The following is a 24,730-nucleotide window of genomic DNA, read 5'->3' as shown; positions in this document are numbered from 1 at the left end:
TTATGATGGTGAAAAAATAGAAAAAAGACTAAATATCCAGCCATAAGAAATCTCTTAATGAACTAAGACCTCTCCAAACAATAAAATAATAACTGATACAAACAGTTATGCATATATTTCAAATTCATAAACATAACAATGTGTCTTAAAACAAGAGGAGATTTCAGTCTTTTTTTATATCAGAGATGATTTGATTTTACAGGTGAATTTTCGATCTGTACTTTTTGGGTTGTCTATGTTTTCTAAGTTTCTACCACGAACATAAATAATGCTAAGAAATAAAAATACACACACAACAAACATAGCAAAAGACAGTTAAAACAAACTGTAGTAAGACCACATGAAAACTGTTATTACCAACATTTTTAAACACAGAATCACAGAATTCGCAACTCCGAGTCCGTTCGGGAATTGTTTTTGGCATCAATCTAAATTAAAAATCCAGACCTTATTGTTACTACATCATACCCATGCAGCGGGTAGCCAGAGGCAACTCCAATTCCTGTTAAACAGTAGGAAGGGTTCTTACTAGAGACGGCTCTTCTGCCTCCTGAGGCGGAGGGGTGCCGTCAGGCATGGAGGAAGGACTAGCCTCATTCTCAGTGGTCACATCTCCATCTGTCAGCGCATCAAATGAGGGCAATCCGTCTTCATCCACAGGGAGACTGTCCAGTGTCTCTGTGAGGACTGCTAGCAAGTTTGCCTCATTCTCTTCATCTATCTTCTGCAAAAACAGAAAAATAGACAACATGAGTGAGCTGACTTGGGGGGACAGGTTACACCATCAATCAGTGTAGACAGATCATGTTTATACAAATGAGCAGTAACGTGTACGTGAAATGGTTAAATGATCATGCCAGAACACAAAGGATCATGTCTTCTTCAAACTCCAAATTCACTTTTGGTCTGAATCACACCATGAACTGACACCTCGTAGTACCAATTTCTGCTGGGTGAGCTGTCCCAGCTAGCAATTTATGATGCTGGTGCCTATTATGGCCGTATAGGACACAATCTTGTTCGCATTCGCTTTCCCCATGTGTGTGTCTTGTTTCCCTAACTAAAGGAGAAGGTCTAGAGAATCTCAGAACTTGAGAGAATTTTCACCATTATCTATTTCATCTTCAGATATAGTGTTTCAATCTCCTGTGCAGCCGAAATGTTTAGATAACCCTCTGTTTGAACAGCACCAGAAACTGAAACTATACTGAGAGGAACTATACACTTTCATGGTTTCAATTATAATCTCAACACCAAATACTCCACAACCATTCATTTCCCTCCCTGACATCTCTCCCAACTTTAGTCATAAATCTAGAACTGCCCACTGGATACTTCTACCTGATAATAGCTCCCTCATCCTCCAAAACCCAAACTTAGAACCTTTCACAAAAAAACTGCTGTTTCCCTTGACTTCCTGGGTTTGGGTAACAATTCTCCAGACCCAGACTATAGAACTACTTTGAGTCCTCTTTATCTGGTCAGTCATTAAGTAGAGTCCCACTTTGTCATGTCTCTTCAATGCAGTCGTTTCTTGTAGCCAGGGTACGATTCTAGTGAGACATTACTTGGAATGGGGGCTCCTGCGAACATATTCTAACTTGTTTCTGCAACTCGCACAGTCACTTGCATGCACACACCCTTGGAAAGTTAATCTTCAGGTATTTATTCCATAAACATATCTGCATACCTACTATACCAGGACCATGTTTGGTGTTAGAGATAGAAAGAGAGAGATAAACCTCTGTCCTCCAAAAATCCTCCAGTGGAAGGGAAAGAAACTGTGAATAATTTATTATAAAAGATAACATTTATTTCAGTACTCTGTACAAGCTTATACACCCTGTTTATAGGGAAATGTGCTATATTCTAATCCTGGGCCACCGGTGCCAATGCTAGGCACACAGCGTGGCCATTGATGACTTGCTGAATAATTCATCGATCTGCATTTACTACCTAGAATATATGTTGTATAGATCACTTTCTCTTCCTTCTGTTAGCACTTCACTTTGTTTGTCCAATTTGACCTGCTTCATAAATCTTTTTTTTTTTTAAAGTTCTGGATGCTATGACATTAACAATATCGGCTAAATTATCCCACACAGATTCTATTACAAAATGCACCTAAGCTGCTGACATCTAATGAAGCCAGCAGTGCCCACACATCCTTTCTCTCTAGCACTGAACTCCAGTTAATTGACCTGACAAAATTACAAGAATCACAGAATAAGACAGCTAATCAGAAAATCAAATTGTATTACTAGAGAAATTAGGCAGGCCTTTATCACGTATACATTCTATTTTCACATAAAAATTGTTTTCCCTCATTACTGATGAGTCCCCATCCAGGAGTAAAACTGCAGACTTCTTTCTCTTTTGGATTCAAGAGGCCAAAAAGAGCCATTTGTACTCATGGTAGACTTTACTAGTATTTCTTACGCTTGCATTATGTGTCTCTGTAATGCCGCTGGACTTGACATCATGAGTCAAATGGATTTGGGCACATGGGGTGGAATGACAACTTTCTGAGATTGAGGACTCCCCTGAAGAAGGTAAATCCTAATTGGATTGGGGTGGGGGGTCGTGGATGTTAACTTCAAAATGGTACCACTTCTTCCAGAAACTGACCGATTCTTTAAAAATCAAACTGCTTAATAGCAAATCATTATTGAGCATACTGTGGAGCTTCAGTTCTCCTAGAGCTGTCCATGTAATCTGAATAATAAAGATATTGAGATGATTTTCATTTATTTTCTGCCTGGCATGATAATCTGGTGTCCAAAGATTCCAATCTCTCCCCTTTCAATTCAGATTCTGCCCCTCCCACCATACAAAAAAACAAATTTGGGTTATTCATCTGTCCTAAATAGAAATTATATTTAATTTAAGCACATATTACTTTAAGTCATCTAAAATAATGAGATTTACATTAATATAAATATATCCATATTATCTAATAAAAATAATCTTTGAAGTTATCTCAAGCACACACACACACACACACACACACACACTCACGCACACACAGTTTCAGTAAATTGGATTTTTTTTCCAGGTATCCCAATTTTCAGAAAGGCTTATTTCACTGAAGTTCAAAAATAGCTCAAGAAAAACAGTTAAGAATGTTTACCAATAAATGAGTAATTTTGTTTACCCTGATTTAAATTTTGTATTTGGCTTTCCAGCAACACTACAAGCCTCTATTTGCTTTCAATCACATAATACAATAGCGCCTTAGTTCTATCCCTAGTGTAAACAAACTACAATAATTCCAATCAAGTCAGAATGACAAAGAACACTTAAATTAACTAGTTTTCTCCAATTTCTTTAATAAGCCTGGGTGAATGTACATCAAAAACAATGGCAGAAATATTGGAGCCTGATAATGTCATAATTAATTTACAAGATCTGATTAAACCACAGCTATTTAAATTCTCTCTACTGGAACCACAATGGGAGGGAGGGTTGTGGAATGGAAGATTGGCAGAGTGTGTGTGTGTGTGTGTGTGTGAGAGATATGGGGTATGTGGGTAGGGTATGCTGGCGTTCAACCAGGATGGACCAGTAGGACTCTAATCCTTATTTAGAACCCGCGTTCATCAGGCACATGGCTGACTCAATGAGGGGCTTGGAGACAGTTTATTTTAGTAAAGTTGTTCTTGAAGGAAAGAACGTTATTTCCAATTCTCTGTGTTTTGTCTAATCATAGAAGACTGGGGAAAAAGATATTTCCCAATGACATTTTTGTTCTGAAACTCAAAAGATATTCCTGTATGTAAAGCTGAGTGGACATTGCTCCTCACTGTGGCAATTCCAATTAGTTTAGCATGAGTTTCAACAATCAAACACTCCAGAGAAGGCAATGGATGTGACAAAAAAGACTCTGGTAAACAATTAATGTCACTTCCCATTATTGCTTCGGTCCCAATTTACAGAGCAAATAAATCAAAGTCACTGCAGATGAAGCACTTTGGCCTATGAACACATGTCTGTTCACAGGTGACGGGGCATTGAAATACATCAGGCAGTAAAACGACTTTGCAAAATAACCTTTCAAAGACTGCTCTGACACCGCTTTCTAACTGTTCGAAATTACTATTTTTACAAAAATATATTTATTAGCTCCATATAAGTTAAGAAAAGAAAAGCGGAGAGGTGAAAAAGAGAGAGCAGGTCACCAATTAGGTAGTGATCTAAAGCTACACAGCTGAGCCCAGTGTTGAGGGTGGCAGCAGAGAAGAAAGGAAAGGTAGGGAACAGGCCAACAAGCATTTCCACCGGGGAGCTCTGTGACTCTCAAGCAGCTTTAGCCATGCTGGGCGTCAACCTGGGCTCTCCTTAAGCAAGGCAAGTCTGTGGCTCGTCTTGCCATAGAAATAAACATCATGTCACCATAATGCTTGTTTTCGAAAGGTGCTTCTGGAGTAAGGAAGCCCATTCTACAGATGCTCAAGCCATAAAGAATTTCCACTGATAGGTGATACACGTACATGTATACTAACAACCCAAAATTCAGAATGGGCAATAATTCTGATGTAATGCTCTGTCATTAACAAACGATAGTTCAGAACACTTGGTTCATTCCTACTCCTTGGGACTCCTCAGTCCCCATCTGACCTACCCTAAGTATAATATAATTCAAAGGGCACAGTTAAAGGAAGGCAGATTCTGTATCTTCGGGTACAGAGAGTCACCTCAAGACTGAAATTTGGGGTCCCGGACATAATACCTGGGCCTTCCTCCCCTGTGAGCAGTTGGCAAAAAGGATATTCCAAATGATTACACATGGTGGGGCAGACAGTGCACTGAGCTCACCCAAGTGCATAGAGAGGGAATAAATCTACTAAATTAAGGAGGAAATGAAGGACTCCGAGATGTTACTAGACACCTGAAGGGAGAACTGCAAAGTGAAACCGGCATGTGGTATCCCAAAGATTTTTAAATGCAGGCTATTATGGAAGGACCATGCCCTGCTTATGATAGTAATTTTTTCCACATCTTGTAGAATTGCAATTACACTCTGCGTCCCCAGATTCTCACACTCGCTTGATCTCTGTTTGATAAAAATAGTTTAATAGCCATTTAATCACAGCTTCATTATCTTAGCTCTCTTAATGCGAATTAGGCCAGGAGAATTCCTGCTTCCTCATTATTCAAATCATCAATAAGAAGGAAACAGTGGGGTCTTCTTATCATTCATTAATCAGTTTCAATATCTTAGGTACTGTTTACTCAAAGATCAATCTATGTGAGAGGTCACTTAACCTCTGTGAGCCTCTATTTTTTTTTTCTATATATAAAAATCCAGGTTATTATCTGCCTAATTCCAAGGACAGAATTTTTCTGCACTCATGGTTAATAGGGAGAAAAAAAAAAGAATGGACAAAAGCCTGAGAATCCTTCAAGAAGTGGCTCAATAAACATTTACAGTGTATATGCCTATCATCTTGACTGCCCATATTTGAATTTCCTTCGAGCATGATCTACCGCCGATTTTTAGCACCAGGCCAGCTTCTTCCCAAATACCCAGCATGCCTTGGGCTTCCTCCTTGCCCCATCCTGCTGATTTGGAAGCAGCTAATGAAGACAAAATTAACTCCTACTTTAAGTGAGGCCTAATTAGGAAGGGAAATCTGCTAGAGTAACATCTGGTAATGCATTCTGAAGCCAAATATAAATGACATTTTTGGATTATCCACTATTTTGGATTATTTCTCCCACTAGACCCCAACCAGGAGTTGAAATAAATAAATGAGAAAGTGACTTTTATGATAGATTCAAGGGTTCAAAGAAGAGTTACAGTTGACCATAGGAGTCCCTTCCCAGGATCTTTCTACAAACAGTTCTGTACCTTTTGCTCATGCATGAAAAGGCAAAAAACTTTTATATGTATAAATTTTGGTTTTAATGTATAAAGTTTGATTCAAGATTGGCGGAAGTGGAACTAAAATTAAAAAAAATAATTTCTGAAAGTAAAGAAAAAAATAACAATTCAGACTAGACTACTGAAATAGAATTTGAGATTATCAGCTTTCCTCTTTAAGCATTTTAGTCAGGAAAGATACCATCTCACCAATTGTGTATTATACATATCCACTCTGAGGGGACTAATCCTTTGTTGGAGATGTTTGAATACTCACTTTGAATATTTTGAATATTCACTCTCAAACAACTCTTTCTCTCTTTTTTTCTCTTTTTATTCTCTTTCTTTCCTCAAATGTTTTACAGTCCAATGTGCTTTTCCTTGCTTCTCTTATACCTAGGTATGGACCAACAGCATGTCTGTGCACCTTCTCACAATCCAAAAGAAAATAAGCAGATTCCCCATGTGGCACTTCTTAAAGTTTGCTAACTCCTGCCCCGTTAAAGAAGAGAAGGTTCTAACATAACCCACTAACTCTGTTTATGGGATGGCTTTGAAAATTGGACGGACACTTGAAGACAGGATAAAAAATGACCTAAGACATTTCAAGCCTATATGTGCAGCAGAAAAATAAAGAAAAATAACCAAGACAATAAAGACTTTGCATGATATCACACATTTCTTATGAAAAATACTTCTTGTATTATGAAAAAATACTTGTGAAAATTCACTTCTTACAGATACCCTGAGAATTAGCTTAGTCCTCTCTTTTATTCCCAGGAGGGATAAGATAAGCGCATTATGTGACCCTGTATCTGCTCTGTTGGATGCCAAAGTTGCTGGAATGTTAGGTTGTACTGCTAGAGTAGTTAGTAGAAAGAACACAAATATTAATTTCACTGTTTGGGTAACTCTCCATTGACATCGAGGCTACTTAAAATAACATGTACATAAATGTGTCTATCCATACCACTCCCAACACACACAAGTTTGCATCTCAAGTGCACATATGTAAAACAGAATCTACATCCATGCACATTTCAGCCTCTTAGGTATATTCTGATATATTTCATTGCAGTTGACTATATATGTGTACTGTCAGCACATGATTCTTCCTCCCAGTTATCCACTCTAACTGAGGAAAGCAATGATCAAAAACCGAAGACAATTCTTGGGACAATAAAACAAATCAAGAATCAAGTGGAAATAAATACAAGCAAAACTGAAGAACTCCCTCCATAGATATATTTATACCTCTGGGAGTCCATTTAATTTTTGTTAATATTCATGCTCCTATTTAAACAGGCATAAAATATGTATTCACATCTGTATTGGGCTCCATATGAACTTATTAGCTTATATCACACACTCATGAGTTAATAAACACCCACTAAATATGTGGAATTCATTATTCTGAGGAGGCTACATGAGCCAAAAGTATAAATACAGATGTTCAAGAGAAAGGCTTAAGAAAAATCTTGTTTGCTGCTTCAAAACGAGCTATTTTGGGGGGCGCTGCGTAGGGGGAAGGGAGATGTTTCATGTTCACTTCTCACAACATGAAGAGGAAGCAACCAAGTTGAGCCACTGATCATGAGACTTAATGGGCCCGTAAAGATCAGCCTGGCATTCCATTTGTTCTCAAGTTTGAACTAAGAGAGAATCTGGGCCCCGTATAAAAGACACCAGACTGAAAGTGGAGAAAATTGTCCCAAGTCCCATCTGCACCACTAGCTAGTTATGCAGCCTCAAGTAAAACAATTCAACTAGGGCTGCAGTGCACGTGCCAAATGATAATCTTGTAGGTTCCTACTGGCTCCCCTGCTTTCACTCTCACTGTTTGCCTCCCCATCCCAACAGTCCATTCTCATCACAGAAGACTAAGGGATTCTGATAAAACCTAAGTCATACCTTGTCTCTCTTGTGACCTAGCCCTCCATGACTTCTCATGTCTCTCAAAGTCAAAATCCTCAGAGTGACCTGCTAGCCTAGGATCACCACAAAATTTATCATCCAAGCTAGAACACTTCTGAGAATGTAAATACTAACCCCTTGGGTGTGAATGTAGACAATCATGGTCTGAGATGTATGGTTGGTTGCCCTATATTAGACCTACATCATCTGACCCTGTTAGTGCCCCCATTTATCTGTCTGAATCCTCTCCAACCACTCTGACCTCATCTCTACTCCAAAAAATGCCAGGCATTCTTCTGCCCCAAGGCTTTTGCACCTGCTGTTTGCCCTTACTAGAAGGCTCTTCTGCCAGATGGCCACATGACTTACCCCTTCATCCCTTCTTTTATTCAAAAGTCACCTTCTCAGTGAGACCTTCCCAACCACTCCGAACAGTGTGTCCATTACCCTACTTTATTTTTCCTTTTGATACTTATTTCTATAACTCAATATATATTTTACTGACTTACGTCATTGGTGGCCTATCTAAAATGGAAGCGCCATGAGGCCTGTTGGATCACTATTAAGGCACTTGGCATATAGTAGATGCTTATTAAAAATGAGTAATAACACCTAAAATGTTGAATCAATCCTAAAAACATAATGTGACTTTTCATTCTCCTGTTGTTGTCACTGTTGTTTGCTCTGAAATTCCCACATTTTTCCACCCCCACCAATTAATAATGTTTATCTTAGGCTATAATTTGAAATTGGCTTGCATTCATTCTTGTACATCAGCTGATAGGCCAGGCAAACAGCCAATATATTCTTAGTGGGAGGGAAGGAAATTTGGACAGAACCACAGAGGGGCTGATTCTGAAATAAGCCCCCAAAGCACTGAATCTGTATGAGTCAGTGTAACATACATCTTTTGTAAAGGAAGAGGTTGACATGGGTCTTATAAAGGCAGGGATTAATTCATCCCAGCTCTCGTGTTTGGGAGGATATAGGAATGAATCATCAAGCAATTAATTTGCAAAAATTTCCAAAGAACCGAGATGATTTGTAAAGAGAAAATCATGCCAGACCAACTTACTCTCTGTCCATGCAGAAGCATCAGGCTCGCTAATCAAGAGAAAACAATTGATGTAATCTATCTGGACTAGAGGGAGCGTCTGTATTCCATAATGAGGAACACACTTATCTATAAGCTGGGAGTGTATAGTCTTAGCCAGAAGCTTTTTCCAACTGTGTGCCATGGAACTATAGCCATATCCGAAGTGTTGTAAGGACTAATAATAAACACTGTAGTATATGATATATTTTACACATTTATATAATTGAGCTCATATGCCAATATAACTAATTTGTTTTTAGAAAGCAACATGCACACTCAACTGTGTTATTTCTCTGATCATAAGCACGGTGGAGACCACCACTGCATTAACTTGCCATGTTGAATCATTTTATGTTGGTCTCGGGATTAAAAAATATATATATATCTTGAGAAGTGAGAGTGAGCAGCTTAAAACCTGGAGCCATTTACAAATACTCGTTTCTATGAAGCAGGATTTTCTCAATCCTCTTAGATCAAAACAGACTACAAAATAATCAGTTGCTAAGATTGATATAAGATACCAATCATCATCTTAAGCCTCAACTTCACTTTTTTTTCCTGTTCATTTAAATAGTTTGATAAATATTATGACAGATAAATGTTATTTAAATAAAAAATAATAAGTAGCAGCTGACTTTCTCTGAGTCTTCCCATGTGCCTGGTGCTGAGTTCATTTCCTTACACACACTATTTCATTTAAACCACCCATTGACCCTATCATTAGCCCTAAATCCATGCAGCTTATAAAAGGAAGAGTTGGATACCAAACCAGATACATCTGATAAAACCTTGCTCTCACTTCCTTTCCTTATATGTTGGAATTTTATGGATGAATCAATGGAACAAAAATGAGTGGGCATGTGATAGTCTAATCTGTAATCAGATTACAGGATACAAAATGAGTGAATTATCAACAGATAAAAACCAAGGTGGGTAACTGCCCTTATATCCCATGAAGCAGAGCTGGTCTTCCAGGTGGAAAGAGGCTATTGCTTTGATGTTGTTTCTCAGTATGTACTGCCAGCCCAGTGTCATCACAGAGCCTCTCTTCAGTCCTACTGGATGTGATCTGCTTTTCTGTTTGAATGTTCTTTCCAGAGGCGCCTGGGTGGCTCAGTTGTTAAGTGTCTTCCTTTGACTCAGGTCGTGATCCCAGGTTCTTGGGATCAAGCCCCACATTGGGCTCCTGGCTTGGAGGAAGCCTGCTTCTCCCTCTCCCACCCCCTCTGCCTGTGTTCCTTCTCTTGCTGTGTCTCTCTCTCTCAAATTAATAAATAAAATCTTCAAAAAAAAAAAAAAGAATGTTCTTTCCATTTCCCACCATTTCTTCATATCCTATCTCTACCTCAAAGCCTGTCTTCAAGTTCTTAATGCCTGTATAAGAAAAACCTGGATCCCTGGAGAGAAATACCGATTTCTAAGTCTCATCACCGACCACTAAATCAAAACCTCTAGATCAGGGTTTCTCAACTTTGACACTTCTGACATTTTGGGCCAGATGATTCTTTGTTGTTAGGGTCTGTCCTCTGCATTTCAGGATGTTTTGTAGTATCTCTAGTCTATGCCTGTTTGATGCCAGGAGCACCTCCCCGATTATCAAAACAATCCAAAAGGTCTCTGGATATTTCCAAGTATTTGCTGGTAGCCAAAACTGCCCCTAGCTGAGACTGACTGTCTTAGAGGAGCAGTCCAGGAATCTGCAGTTTTGATAAACACCCCAAGTGATTCTGAATCATACAAGTTGGGGTAATTTGCTGTTTTCTGGCTGTTAAGTAGTGTATAGATCAATTTATGATGGGAATTTATGATTCCGAGTAAGCTAGATTTATCTGTTCTAACACATGCAGTTCTAGCAGTTCTTAATAGTTATTAATAACATATTTTTATTTATTCTATGTGAATGCTTATTTCTAGTATCTTACATTATGTGCCTAGATGTTTTATGGTCTATGCTTCGTTGTTGATTACAACTTACTGGTTATTTACTCCCTGAATTTCTTTTTGATTAGTCCAACGGCATTTCACTCTTTTTATTGCCAATCATTTTCCTCTCTTTTTCAACATTTTCTCACCATCATCATTTTCATAAAGTTCATTTTGTTTTCTTTAGTCTATTGGAGTACATAGACTACATGCTAAATGATTCTTGAGGATTTTCTTCTATATACTTTCAGAGTTCTTAAACATTTCTAGACTTCTTAAGATTTTTTTAAAGCTCAAGAAGTACATAGAAGCCTTACACAAGTTTGATGTTATTATGAAAGAGGCATTGAGGCAAAAGAGAGACTCTGAAGTTCGACTGCTTACATCTGGATCCTGAGTTCATCACTTACACAGTGCATAACCTTCCCCAAGTTACTTAACCTCTCTGTGTCGCAGATTTTCACATCTGGGAAGGGCGTTATAATAATAAGACTTACATTGAAGGGCTATTTTGAGCAAATCCATGAAAATCCTGTAAAACAGGGCCTGGTATATAGTGAGCCCTTATCCTTGCTACTATTAATATTATCATTATTATAGTCCTTATGCACTAGATTGAGCTCAAAATAAGTGAGACCCAAAAAATGGGCCCATTGGGAAAAATACTATAGTGAAGGGAACATTTAAAGAAGGCTTCAAAGGGCGCCTGAGTGGCTCACTTGGTTAGGCAGCTGCCTTTGGTTCAGGTCATGATCCCAGGGTCTTGGGATCGAGTCCCACATCTGGCTCTCTGCTCAGCAGGGAGTCTGCCTCTTCCCCTCCCCCTCTCCCTGCTCGTACTCTCTCTTCAAATAAATAAAATATTTTTTAAAAATAAAAATAAAATAGACTTCAAGGATGGCATGGGATATGAACAAATGAAGGGAAAGGGGAAGACCATTTTATAAAATAAGCCTACACAATATAGAGGTTTTAATGTGGCATCAAAATTTCTATGTCCATGAAGGCTCAAAAATCCTTACGGTTTGTATAAAGGTCACTGCCTACTTGTTACCTGTTAAGATGTTAAATTGGAATTAAAAGATGTGATATGACATAATCACTGCTGCTTACATGTTTACTGCATAGAGTGATCATCTGAGATCCACACCACGTGGAACCATGATATGTATATTTGACACACCCTCCATTCATGTACACACATACAGATCTATAGCATATTTATGTGCATATTTATAAGTACATAAATTTTTACTACTTACACATATTTATTGAGTGCCTACTCTATGCTATAACTGTTTTCTAGGAACTTACATTTTACTTTGGTGGAGAAAGGATGGCAGATAATAAACAAATGAACCCCCTTCTAAAGATAGATAGATAGATAGGATATTTATAAGTACACATATATAGAGAAAGAACATAGAATACATATATAATATATATATTCACACACACATTCCATACATAGAATCTATGTATGTACAGAAAGAATGTAGAGTTTATATACGTTAATAATATTATTAGTTGTATATATTATATATATCATTATTATATTTTATATAACATTATATATATATATATAGAAAAAGAAAGAGAATAAAAAGAATATATTTGGAAATATTTGGACTGTGGTGTGTGCAAATATATATATATATATGGTATATATATATTTATAACATAGAGAGGAAGAATAGAATATATGTTCATATATACATGTGTAGGTATGCATATATATACCTACTTGATAGCAAAATATATACATCCAATAATGTATATTATATATACACATATATAGAAAAAGTATATAGAGCACATACATATATATACACACACACACAAAATATATATGTAGGGAGAGAATATAGAGTTTATATAATAATAATATTATATATTATTATATATTATACAATATTATATATGTATAGAAAGAGATAATACATATATATATATATGTAACAGGAAGACTAGAGTATACATGTGTATATATGTGTATATATGTATGCATATATATATACATACCTGATAGTAAAATATATGCCTCCAATAATGTATATATATAAATGTTTATATATACAGAGAAAAAGACAGACAGACTGACAGACAGCATTTGAAATAGCAAGCCATAATAGCTGAGAAAGAAATGTTCTAGGCAGGGAAAGGACTAAATGCAAAGGTTCCAAGGTGAGAACTTGCAATGAGTAAGACGTTAGTATTTTTGTAGTTTAGGTATTGGTGTATCTGGGAGGGAGGTGATGTTGAGAATATTTAACAAACATTACATGAGCACAGATCACTCAGAGCAGCAGCACCAGGGTGTCAGAAAGAAGGCCTCTACTATAAATGACACAAAGTCTTATTGTGGCAAATTAGCAGATTGTATTAACCCTGGTATAAGTGTGTTTTTTAGCTGACTCTGTAAGACATTTTGTAACAATTTCCCATTTCAACCAATAAATTCTCTATAAGACGGTATATTTTCTGCCCCCAAGAAGTGCTTAGAAGGCACTATTGCATGGGCCAGTGCTGTTTGTTCATCCACACTTAGCACCACAAGATGTGTGCAGACCAAACAGCTGCAGATCCCTGGCACCTGGATGTACATGGTATATTAAGGTTGGGGACGCCAAGATTTGGGCGACAGCAAATGATCTGATTACTGCAATATTCTGGCAATAGCATTAAAATGAGAGGAAATTGTCTCAAGGTGGTTAGAAGCTATTCAGAGGCTGGGCTGTCTTCTCTGTGGAGGCATCTAGGGTGAAAGGAATCAGTGTGCTTCCCAGTAATCCTCCGTGATGTGCGGGGCCCTTCCCCCAGGAGAAGAGAGTCCTTTAGGGACTGGGACTGAGTCTTAGACTCCTGGAGCAATATTCATTTCCCACTCAAGGGTTCTGAACAGGGTGGTGGGTTGTCAGAAAACACTCGCCAGATGAATACAATATGAGCAGTCTCCATGACTTTGTGTCTAAGTATTCCACCTGGGTTTCGGCTTCCAATGCATCTGAGTGAGGCTGCAATCTCGTACGATTTAGGGTCCGAGCTTCCCTTGATACCAGAAAGAGTGTACCCCTCATGAAGAATCATTAAATACTTTATACTGAATCAGTTCTAAATGCAGACTCACTCACGATGATCCGTGATTTATATGCCTATATGGTGAGCACACACAGTGGGGTTGCATACAACACACAGTTAGACGAAGTGGCTAGTAACACCCAAGGGGACATTTTTTAAAGTGACTGGGTTAAAGAAACATGTGTGCCTGTCATGACATGGGAAATGACAAAAGAAGTATAAACCAAACTGGATAAAAATTCAAGAGTTACAGGATGATAAAAGCAGAAAAAAAAGTTATTTAACAACAGGCTCACATAATGATAGGATGTAGTAACTGAAATACAGAAGAACAAGAACCAAAAAGAGTCAACTCATGTTGACTGTATGATTTTGGAGATGAGAAGACAGATAACGTCTTAAACAGACTCTTTCAGGGTCAATTCCTAACTGATCTAAATCTACATTTGTTTGGGGCCTCTGGGCTCCCTCGCCTTTCTACAATGCCATGTCATTTCCCAGGAGAATAAAAGCAAATATTAGCAAAGAATGTTTCTCATACATTTGCCATATTTCTTCTTTAGGCCTCAATATTGATTAAAATATTACAGATGGGAAGTTCCCAGTTCAGACTTCTATAGAAATTCTGAGCCCCCCAAAAATTCCATGTCTGTGATTCTCAATGCAACATAAGTTTTAAATGGGAATCACGGGACCCCTGGGTGGCTCAGTAGGTTGGGTGTCTGCTTTCAGCTCAGATCATAGTCCCAAGGTCTTAGGACTGAGCCCCATGTCTGGCTGCCTGCTCAGCTAGGAATCTGTTTCCCCCTCTGCCTGCCATTCTCCCTTCTTGTGCATTCTCTATCTTTCTCTCTCTCTCTGACAAATAAATAAATAAAATCTTTTTTTAATAAATAAAATCTTTCTTAAAAAAGGAGTCAAGATTTACATGTCAAACTGTTGTCAAAAAATATTAAATATTTGTTGAGTACCTACTGTGTACCAGCCATTCTTGATGCTGGGGATCTGGCAACAAACAAAATAATTCAAAACCCCTGTGCTCACAAAGCTTATTCTACCAGGAAAGACATTGATGAAATAAATTACCATCAACAAAATAAACAACTGGGAGGAAGAAATGAATAGCTAAAACAATAAGAATCCCACTTTAATTTAAAGAAATCCAAATATTTTAAAAAATCAGATTTATTAAAAAAAGATTTATTTAGAAAACAGAGCATAAGTATTTTGTTCTTAGAAAAAAATGAAATAACTTAGAAACAATTAAATCTCTAAACTGTTGAAAATATAGCTCTTCGTATAAAAACTTGATGTAAAGAAGTTTCCTGTTGGCCGTCTTTTACACAAAGTGAAAGATGCCTATAAAGCCACAAGTCTCAGTTTTGACTACATATTAAAATCATGTGAGCATTAAAAAATATATATTTATGCTTCCCCTCCACTCCCATCCCCAGCCCAGAGCAATAAAATCAGTCTGAAGGACACAGTATTTTTAGAAGCTCCCCTGGTGGGACTCTAATAGGAACCAGGACTGAGAATTACTCCTATAAAAGACTCGAATGGTAGAGTCTTTGAGGGAAGGTGAAACTATTTGCCCTGATCTATCATATGGGCTGAAGCTGAGATAGCTTTTCCATCAGTACAAACCAACTGTCCCGTACTGAGATGCCTGAAACCCTGAAACCCTCACGTCTTCCGTAAAATGTTAGAATGTGTACACTCCATCTTCATCCAGCACATATAGAGTCTGTCCCCTTTACTGCGCAGGAATTCCTTCCTGGGTCCCTGTCTCAAATTACCCCCTTGGAGCTGGGAGCTTTGACCTTTGAATGCCATGGTTAGTGCCTCCAATATCTTCCTCTAGGGCTCTCTCAGTCTCATAAGTCTAGCAAGTAGATCTCTTTGGCACGTGGCAGATACTCCTACCAAGAAAAGCCTCACTGTCATGATCACAGGCTGGCCAGGCTATGAAGGCTTGAGTTTAAAGGAAGAAAACATCCAGGAGAACCCACATCATGACACTGAATCTCCATGAAAATGATGACATAGATGTATGTCATTTAAGTGAAACATACCCAATTAAATAGTATTAAATCAATCAAGAAAGTTAGCAAGGAGCACTTGTGCAGCCCATGACCCATGCACGGAAACTGAAAACTTCTGAAAGAATGAACTCCAAAGTATTACAAGGAAGGGAGGCTTCAGATGATTTTAATTCCATTTTTTCTAATCTTTTTATAATGAGCACTTCTGTAGTTATAACATAAAAATATAAAAATGTAAAACGGGTATGGTGTATGTTAGAAGGGACCAGAGAAACAGCTTAAGTGTGATAAGATAACTCATCAAGGTCAGTCCAGGTGTACTCAACCTTGGGGCCCTGGCTTAGAACCTGCCTTTCGTGGGCTTTAACAGCCTCATCCATGTACTGGCAACAGTGACACCTACCCCAGGCTATCCATCCCAAGGTAATTGGAAGTAAACGTAGCATAATACCTCTGTGCTTTGAAGAAGCATTATATGAAAATGTTATGCGAAAGATACATGTATCTCAGATAAAGTCAATCAAACACTATTTACCGAGTTTGTGCTACACTTTCACAGTTGCATCCTTCACTTAAGTGCATTTGTTGCTCATAACATCCCACAATATCAAGCAGACCATGACACCCTGCTTAAGAACAATGACTATTTGCCTGAGACTCTAGCAAAGCCAGAGAAGGGAAGGAAGAACCTGAGGGCCAGGGCATTCTTTTGCGGGGGTTCTTGTCCCAGCCGATGTGAATGGTTGTGAACAAACTTCCCAGGTCTGTCTGTCAGGATGAAATCAGCTGCAATCTGCTCCGAGGTGAAATATCTGATGCTATCAGCAGACGGTGACCCTGCAGTCCATCCTTCCACCTCCAGGCGTAGGATGAAAACACCAGGCTTTAGCGATTGACAGGGAAATAGTTCTGTGCCACAGAGAATCCTGTGCTTTGCATCTGCCCCTCAGAGAGCATTAGGCAGCTCAGTATTTCCAAAACGTGAATCCGAGGCCTCTCATCTTGCTGCTGTTCCTATTGTCCTGTCCTATTGCTGTTCCTATATGTCCACTGCGAATATTTCCAAAGCAGTAGTCAAAATCTTTTGGGTTTTGGCCATGGAAGAATGGGGTTCATGTTTTGATTCTGTCTCAGCCAAGCCTATGTCCTTGGAGAGGCATTTGGGTCTGGGGACCCCAGAGCTATCAACTGGCCAGCAGAGACAGCTGCCTCAGCGCAGCGTGGGAAGGAGTGAGCCAGGTGCTGGGCATAACAGGCACCATGAAACCATGAATACTATGTAAGTATTTCCTGCTAGTTCTCTAACAATGTCCTTTTTCAAAAAGCACTTTCAAAATATTATCCTGTCAATAAAAGAGCAACACTGAAGAGGAAATCTGAATAAACCCTATGTAATAAGAATTTAATCTATTATCTCAGTTAAGCCATTTACAATCTTTACTCCTGATTAAATAGCCTTTCTTCTTCTATAACAAATTGGGTTCAGTAGCTGATAAAATCCTACAGATATTGCTTTTAACTTGGAATAGCCAAACTAGGACAAAAGCATCATTAAAACAAAAACAAGTGCCACTGAGTCATAGGAAATGTCAACAGGGGATACAGATGAAAACAGAAAAGTTTACCCATTTGAAGATGATAAGGGGGAGGAATAATTCATTTTATTTAAAAATATGACAAGGTAAAATAGAGTCCTCAGTAAATACAGCAGGTATTTTACTTAAATTCTTTCTAATATCCTTAAAGAGAAGGAAAGAAGGCTTCAATACATATTTAAGCTGCGTGAAATCCATTTGGCTTTATTCATTCATTTCTTCTTTTATTCATTTGTAGATTTAGAAAGCAGTTTTTGGATATCGGGTGTTTCGGGCATGCACGGTGGTTCTAACAGACACAGATCCTATCCTCGTGATGTTTACAGCATCCTAATTGCCCCAAAGTCACTGGTATTTAACACAACATAATTATGTAAATGTTGAATGAAGGGAAAATAGACTAAAAAATAAAAATACAGAGGGGAAAAAAAAGAAAAATGAACATCAGAGAAAAGGGAATTAGAAAAACAGTGGAATAATCCATAATTTTATCATCACTTTTAGTTGGAAATGAAATACTCTTTTCATATTAAAGTATTAGTATGGGCTGTGGGCTTCAGAAAATAATTACTGTCTTTGAAATGTGACTTAAAGTTTTAAGCACCACACATGTCTTCAACTACTCTTTATTCCTAAACATTGCCAAGATATTTGGGAGCTAGAGCTATAATAAAATAGTAGAGGAGAAGCAAGATTTTTCTTTCAGCTTCTGTGACAATGATCAAAGTAGTGTTGCCATAAAGGCCAAATAAAATCAAACCACAATCTACCAGGGAACTAAAAAGTAAACTCTTATTTTGGCAGAAACTGTCAATTTCTCTAAAGTATGAGCATGACAGCAAGATGCAGCTTTCTTCCTTATGGATAATACAATGGCTATATGCTTTTTTAATGATTACATCTTTAATCTTGAAAACATAAATTTGCTCTAAAATCTAACTTATTTCAGGAAAAATGGCAGGTGAAGAAAAATATCTAAGTTGGAAACAACAAATGTTGGAGAGGCTGTGGAGAAAGGGGAATCCTCTTACACTGTTGCTGGGAATACAAGTTGGTACAGCTACTTTGGAAAATGGTATGGAGGTTCCTCGAAAAGCTAAAAATCAAGCTACCCTATCACCCAGTAATTGCACTACTGGGTATTTACCCCAAAGATACAGATGTAGTGAAAAGAAGGGACACATGTACCCCAATGTTCATAGCAGCAATGTCCACAACAGCCAAACTGTGAAGGCAGCCAAGATACCCTTCAACAGTTGAATGGATATAGAAGATGTGGTTCATATATACAATGGAATATTACTCAGCCATCAGAAAGGATGAATACCTACCATTTGTATCAACATAGATGGAACTGGAGGGGATTATGCTAAGTAAAATAAGTCAAGCAGAGAAAGACAATTTTCTATGGTTTCATTCATATGTGGAACATAAGGAATAGCATGGAGGATATTAGGGGAAGGAAGGGAAAACTGAAGGGAGGGAAAGCAGAGGGGACGATGAACCATGAGAGATTACAGACTCCAGGAAACAATCTGAGGGTTTCAGAGGCGAAGAGGGTAGGTAGATGAGGTAGCCCAATGATGGGTATTAAGGAGGGCACGTGTTGCAATGAGCACTGGGTGTTATATGCAAACAACGAATCATGGAACACTACACCAAATAGTAATGATTTATGGTGACTAACACAATGTAATTAAAAAAAAGAAAGAAAGAAAAATATCTAGGTTGACAAAAGAATAGTAGTCTGACTTCTTGGTATGTGCCAGGATGTTTTTAAGCACTTGGCATGTGTTACTTCCTTTTATCTGCATAACAATCCTTCGAAATATCTACAATATCACCATTTTGCAGATAAAGATACTGAGGATGAAGGGGGGTTAGAAACTTATCTAAGCTTCCATACCAAACACAGTAGAAACTTGAAACAAGGCTTCCCTCCCTTTAGTACCCATCACTTTTCCAGAGCGTTTTTCCTGTGGCAGAATTCAAAACTCTTATACCTTCACAGGTGGACATTTAAACTTAATTGTTTATTTTATTTTCAAGATCTCTTTGGGGAAAAAAAAAACACAGTTCACTGAATATTCTTCTAGAAAAAGAAAATCACATGTTTCATTGCTTCTAATGAGTTGTTGCAGCTCAGAAGTTTCTATTACATTCTGACAATTAAGTTGCTAATAAACTGAGGAACCACTAATTGACTTATTCATCTCACAAATTCAAGAGCTAGCTAGCACCCTAGAACACAATTTCCATCACTGGAACAGAAATCATTCACATTTCGCAATCCATGTAGGGATTAGATTTGATTTGGGGGAAAATTGCATATTGTTCCTGTGCACAACATGAAGTTCTGATGGGGAATACACACCCACGTGTGCTCACACACGTGTGCTCACACACAGCTTAGTAACAACACGCTACACTGGTGCTGACTGCATTAGCAGAACCAAGGATAAAATGTCGGTATGCTGGGGCCAATGCAATGGCTGTGGACCCAGGATAAAAAATTTATGGTAATTGAAACCACAGAATCTTAGGAAATGCAGTCAATTTCATACAGTATCAAAAGGTCACTCTATTCAATTTATACTTGAGGCTGAGCACAATATTGAAAAAACATGTGAAAGTGAACGATCTTATCAGTCGTCCAGGACTCAACATTTACTGACTATATAAGGCAACTTACTGATTACCAAATGAATGCATTACCTGTGTTGAGCCTTGTATTGGCTCGTCAAATACTTGTAAAGAACTTAACACTGTGAAAGCATTACTAAATATGTCAGCATTACCATATTAACTGCTCTGTTCAAGCTTCAGTAAGAGTGAACCTTTTTGGTTCCATGTTCCACTAGTAATACTAAAGGTTCTTGGAAATTTTACTATCTGCTCAAACTCTTGGTGTATGATGCATCTTATAGGAGCTACTTAAAAATAAGAACATTGGGGTGCCGGGGTGGCTCAGTTGGTTAAGTGTCTGTCTTAGGCTCAGGTCATGATCCTGGGGTCTCAGGATTAAGCCCCTCTTGAGGCTCTCTGCTTAGCTGGAGGTCTGCTTCTCCCTTTCCCTCTGCCTCTCTTGACTCCCTGCTCGTGCTCACTCCCACTCTGTCTCCCAAATAAGTAAATAAAATCTTAAAAAAAAAAAAAAAACAAGAATATTAAGTATACTATATCCGGTGCTTCTCAAACACTTGTGTGCATATGAATCTCCAGAAGCTGTTGGTAAAATGCAGATTCTGATTCATGGAGTCTGGGGTACAGCCTAAGATTCTCAATCTCTAACAACCTCCCAGATGATGCTCATGCAGCTGGCCCAAGGAGTACAGTTTGAGGAGCAAGACTCTACTTTTCTTTAACTCAGTACATTTTCTCTACTACTGGCCCTCATCATGTCATCATGTATGGCAGAAAAAAAAAAAAGAAAAATCTGTTTAATTACAAGTCATCACCACTGAAGAGGCATGCCACAATGTTTTGAATTAAGACTTGGATTCTTCTTTCATTCCACTTCTAGCTCAGGTTGCAAACTGAAGGTCTTCAGGCCAAAACTAGTCCAAACATAGGCTTTGTTTGAACAGCATGGTGCTTGCCTATAAAAGTTTTCAAACATTATTATATTGGTTAATAGTATTTACTAAACTGGAGACACCATCTAAAATTTCCATCTTTTCTGAAAAACCCAGAAGATCAGGAGATTTGAGGAGAAGCTGATCCCTTTACACTGGGATCACCCTCCCTGGTTCTCCACCAACAATCCCTGTCCTTACAGCACTGACTTTGACTTTTTGTGGCCATCCTCACTGTACTTCCCATCAGCATCAGAGTCATTCTCTCCCCTGATTTCCCCCCCATTTTTGCAGTTCCTCATGATGGAATCTCTGATATAAAATGGTTTTCCCATTTTGTTTCCTCATAGAAATCCTAAATATGACTTAAGATCCCATTTGGGGTGCCTAGGTGGCTCAGTCTGTTGAGCACCCAACTTTTTTGATTTCTGTTCAGGTCACGATCTCAGGGTCGTGAGATTAAGACCCTCACTGGGCTCTGTGCTGAGTGTGGAGCGTGCTTGGGATGCTCTCTCTCCTTTTCCCTCTGCTCCTCCCCACTCACACTCTCTGTCTCTCCCTTAAAAAAAAAAAAAAAAAAGTATCCCATTTGACTTTTCCTGTCCCATTAAATACAAACTCTTTTAAAGTGTTTTAGCACATCATACCACATTTTATGCTTATCATATAAAACCCACTCTTCATCTTTTCATAAGCATGTTTTTATCAGCCTTTATGTGACTTAGTAAAGTAGATCTGTGTGAGATCTAAGACACAGATATGCAAGTATGGGAGCATGCCTGTGTGCCATTGTACACCAATTACCTCAACTTTTAACTAGCTTGTCCCTGTCCTCAGGGAATGTACAGTGTGTTGTGGTGTTCACAGGTTAACAGATGATCCCCGTGAAGTAATTGCAGGCAAACTTATTTCTGATTGTATGATGGAGCTACGATAGACCTCTTATCAGGTTTCCTTTTCGAATAACGGATTCATAAGGAATTTTCTTTTTCTTTAAGCATTTAGCACTTAGGGTATGGGTTTTCTACATTAGAAGAAAGGTTTGGTTATAGAAAGCAAACACCTCAGCAAAACTTTAAACAACTGGAAACTTGACAGTTTGATGAAAGGGAAGTATAAAATAAGGGGAGCACGTTTAGTGGAAAGCACTCCCTGAGACGTCTCTTAGAGTGGGCAGAACGGGAGACAGATAGGAGCCACGGACAGCACAGAAGATTCTGCACAACAGCAATATTCCCCTGAGAGCAGTGACACTTTGTGTGCTCTCTCACACTGGGCCACAGCATCACTACATGCACTGAACAAGTGAAAAGAAAGATTTCCTTAGTTTATCTACTGTGTCGCCTCAGGAAAAATGAGATACATTCTGAGAAGGGAAACCATACGAGATGAATCTCAAATCTGTGAGTCAGTCATGTTTCCATATCTGAACCTGATGAAAGCCTGGTCGCTATGAATTTTCGGTGGTGACAACAAGGAGGGGTTTCTGCAAAAAATTCTCCTGTGGTACCTAAAATAATCTCTACTCCTTATTTCAAGTCTCACCAAGAATATTAAGATAATAATCAATGCATTACATCTTCTATCCAGAAGGACATACCAAAACTTGATCAAATTATGAAAACAATTGGAAACTTATTTGATAAATCAATCATTTCATATTTTTGGAGTCCCTTCCATGTCTGAGGCACTTCCATGTCTGAGGCACTTTATGTGGCTTTGCTCATTCTCTCAGTGCTTTACTGAATGCTTATTGCACTGACAGAGAGAACAAAGTCATGTGGTAAAGTGTCGGTGGGTGCAGGATCTGGAGTCACACCACGTGAGTGTGAATCCTGGTCCCGCCACTTACTAGGACTGAGGACCCACAGCTAGCTACTGAATGCTAGGACTCAGTTTCCCATCCACAAGGAAGACAAATTTTACCGGGAAAATATCTAAAATATCTGCTCCAAGGTGGTTTTAAAGATTAAATGAATTAAAACATGGAAAGTGCTAAGAACATTGACTGCCGCTCTGAGGCTTTCAATAGATATTATTGTTAAATGTTATGCTTGTTATCCTCAGTGAGTTTATAATCTAGTCAAGGAAGTGGGAAGGACAATGCAATAGTACTAACTCTCCGAGGCATGCATGTATGAGAAGTGTCAGATAAGCCATTCAGATACAGAGGGTTATTTCTGAAAAGGGAGATTCGTTTTTAGTTTTGTTTTTGGTTTTTTTTTTTTTTTGTTCATTTTTAGTTTCAAATAATGTTTCCAGGAATTTAGGCAAGGGATTGCTTATCAAGGCGTAGAAATTTTAGCATAGGTTACCGTAACATACATTATTCCGATCATGGAAATCCCCTTGACAACCATTACAAAACAGACCTCTCCTAACATTTTGGTGTATTAACACCTCTACATTTTCCCTCTGATCTGGACAATGAAGGCACATCATGGGCACATCTAGACCTCACATAAAAATTGATTATCAACCTATCCAAACACCAGAAGCTTTTCTATCCAAACACCAGAACACTTTTCTGAAGGCCTTCCAACTTGTGTGGCCGACAGAGAGGCCATAGAGTCAAATAATTCCTCAGGCTTAGCAAAGAAACATAGCTTGAGAGAAGAAATAAAAACTTAAACCAAGATGCCCTTGTCCCACAAAGATGGGTTTTATTTTTTAAATTTATTTTTAACAATCTATTTGCCTTTCATTCAAATATAGGAGTTTTATTTTATTTACTATTTAGGAATGATCTAAAATTAAAATGGAAAGCCACAATGGGGGGGGGAGTATGATTTCATTGATATCAGTTATATAATAGAAGCTTATCAACTCCATATAGAAAGCTTCACATATCGGCATTTACCAACAACATGAAAATAGCAATACACATTTTTGCTATCATTTATACTTTTTAGCTGATTATCTGAATGTCAATAGGAAAGATGTGCTTTAATACTAATTAAATTCATTGTACTAAAATGTGTGGTGTAAAGGCAGGGCTCACCTTAAAATAATGTTTCATTGTGTGTATTTCCTAGGGACAGATATGCCATTTATTTTTCTATTCTGAGCATCTAATACAACATATACTGAATAAGTCCCAGATGAATGAGTGGATGGATACGAAGAAAAATAGGGAAGGAAAAGAAAGACTTAATTCAAAATAAAATAAGTTCAAATATTTTACCAGTTTCTCTAAGTGATCTCCTTCCCTGTGCCACCCTTCACTTATCATTGTCTTATTCGAACCTACCATTCAACCCTCAAGACAAAGAACACTCAATATGAGTTAGCCTTTAAAATACTCATCTTTACTTTCAAATAGATGCTGACCTGGAACGTAGTAGGTATTCAAAAAGCACTTACCCAATATATGAAAATGGCTGAATTCACTGGAAGCTCCTCTAGCACAAGCAAGTACCTATTCATGCTTGATGGTTCTCCAGATACCTAGCATTATACCTTGGCAATAGTGTACTCCAAAAATAATTGCAGCTTTATTTAATTCCTTATTCGTTCAGCATATACTTAATAAGAATTTGCTATATATTAAGCACTGAACTAAGTAATAGGACTATGTTAGTGGAAGTCACAGCCCAGACCTTCAAATAGCTTCCCATCCAGAGGGAGAGGCAGAATAGATT

At 38.1% G+C, this 24,730-nt stretch overlaps 1 protein-coding gene across 5 annotated transcripts in view; it reads right to left on the bottom strand.

The window, feature by feature from the left end:
• PPARGC1A (PPARG coactivator 1 alpha) overlaps nucleotides 1–24,730 on the bottom strand; it is a 639,925-nt gene that overhangs the window by 37,922 nt on the left and 577,273 nt on the right. For all 5 annotated transcript variants that reach the window (XM_032854074.1, XM_032854040.1, XM_032854056.1 and 2 more), the window contains one exon: nucleotides 530–724. In XM_032854074.1, the coding sequence (XP_032709965.1) occupies nucleotides 530–724 (195 nt within the window). The remainder of the gene's footprint in view (nucleotides 1–529; nucleotides 725–24,730) is intronic.

Source organism: Lontra canadensis, unplaced genomic scaffold (assembly GCF_010015895.1).
Source record: "Lontra canadensis isolate GAN:19392208 unplaced genomic scaffold, GSC_riverotter_1.0 scaffold1, whole genome shotgun sequence".
NCBI lineage: Eukaryota > Metazoa > Chordata > Mammalia > Carnivora > Mustelidae > Lontra > Lontra canadensis.
This window is presented reverse-complemented; position numbering and strand designations above follow the sequence as displayed.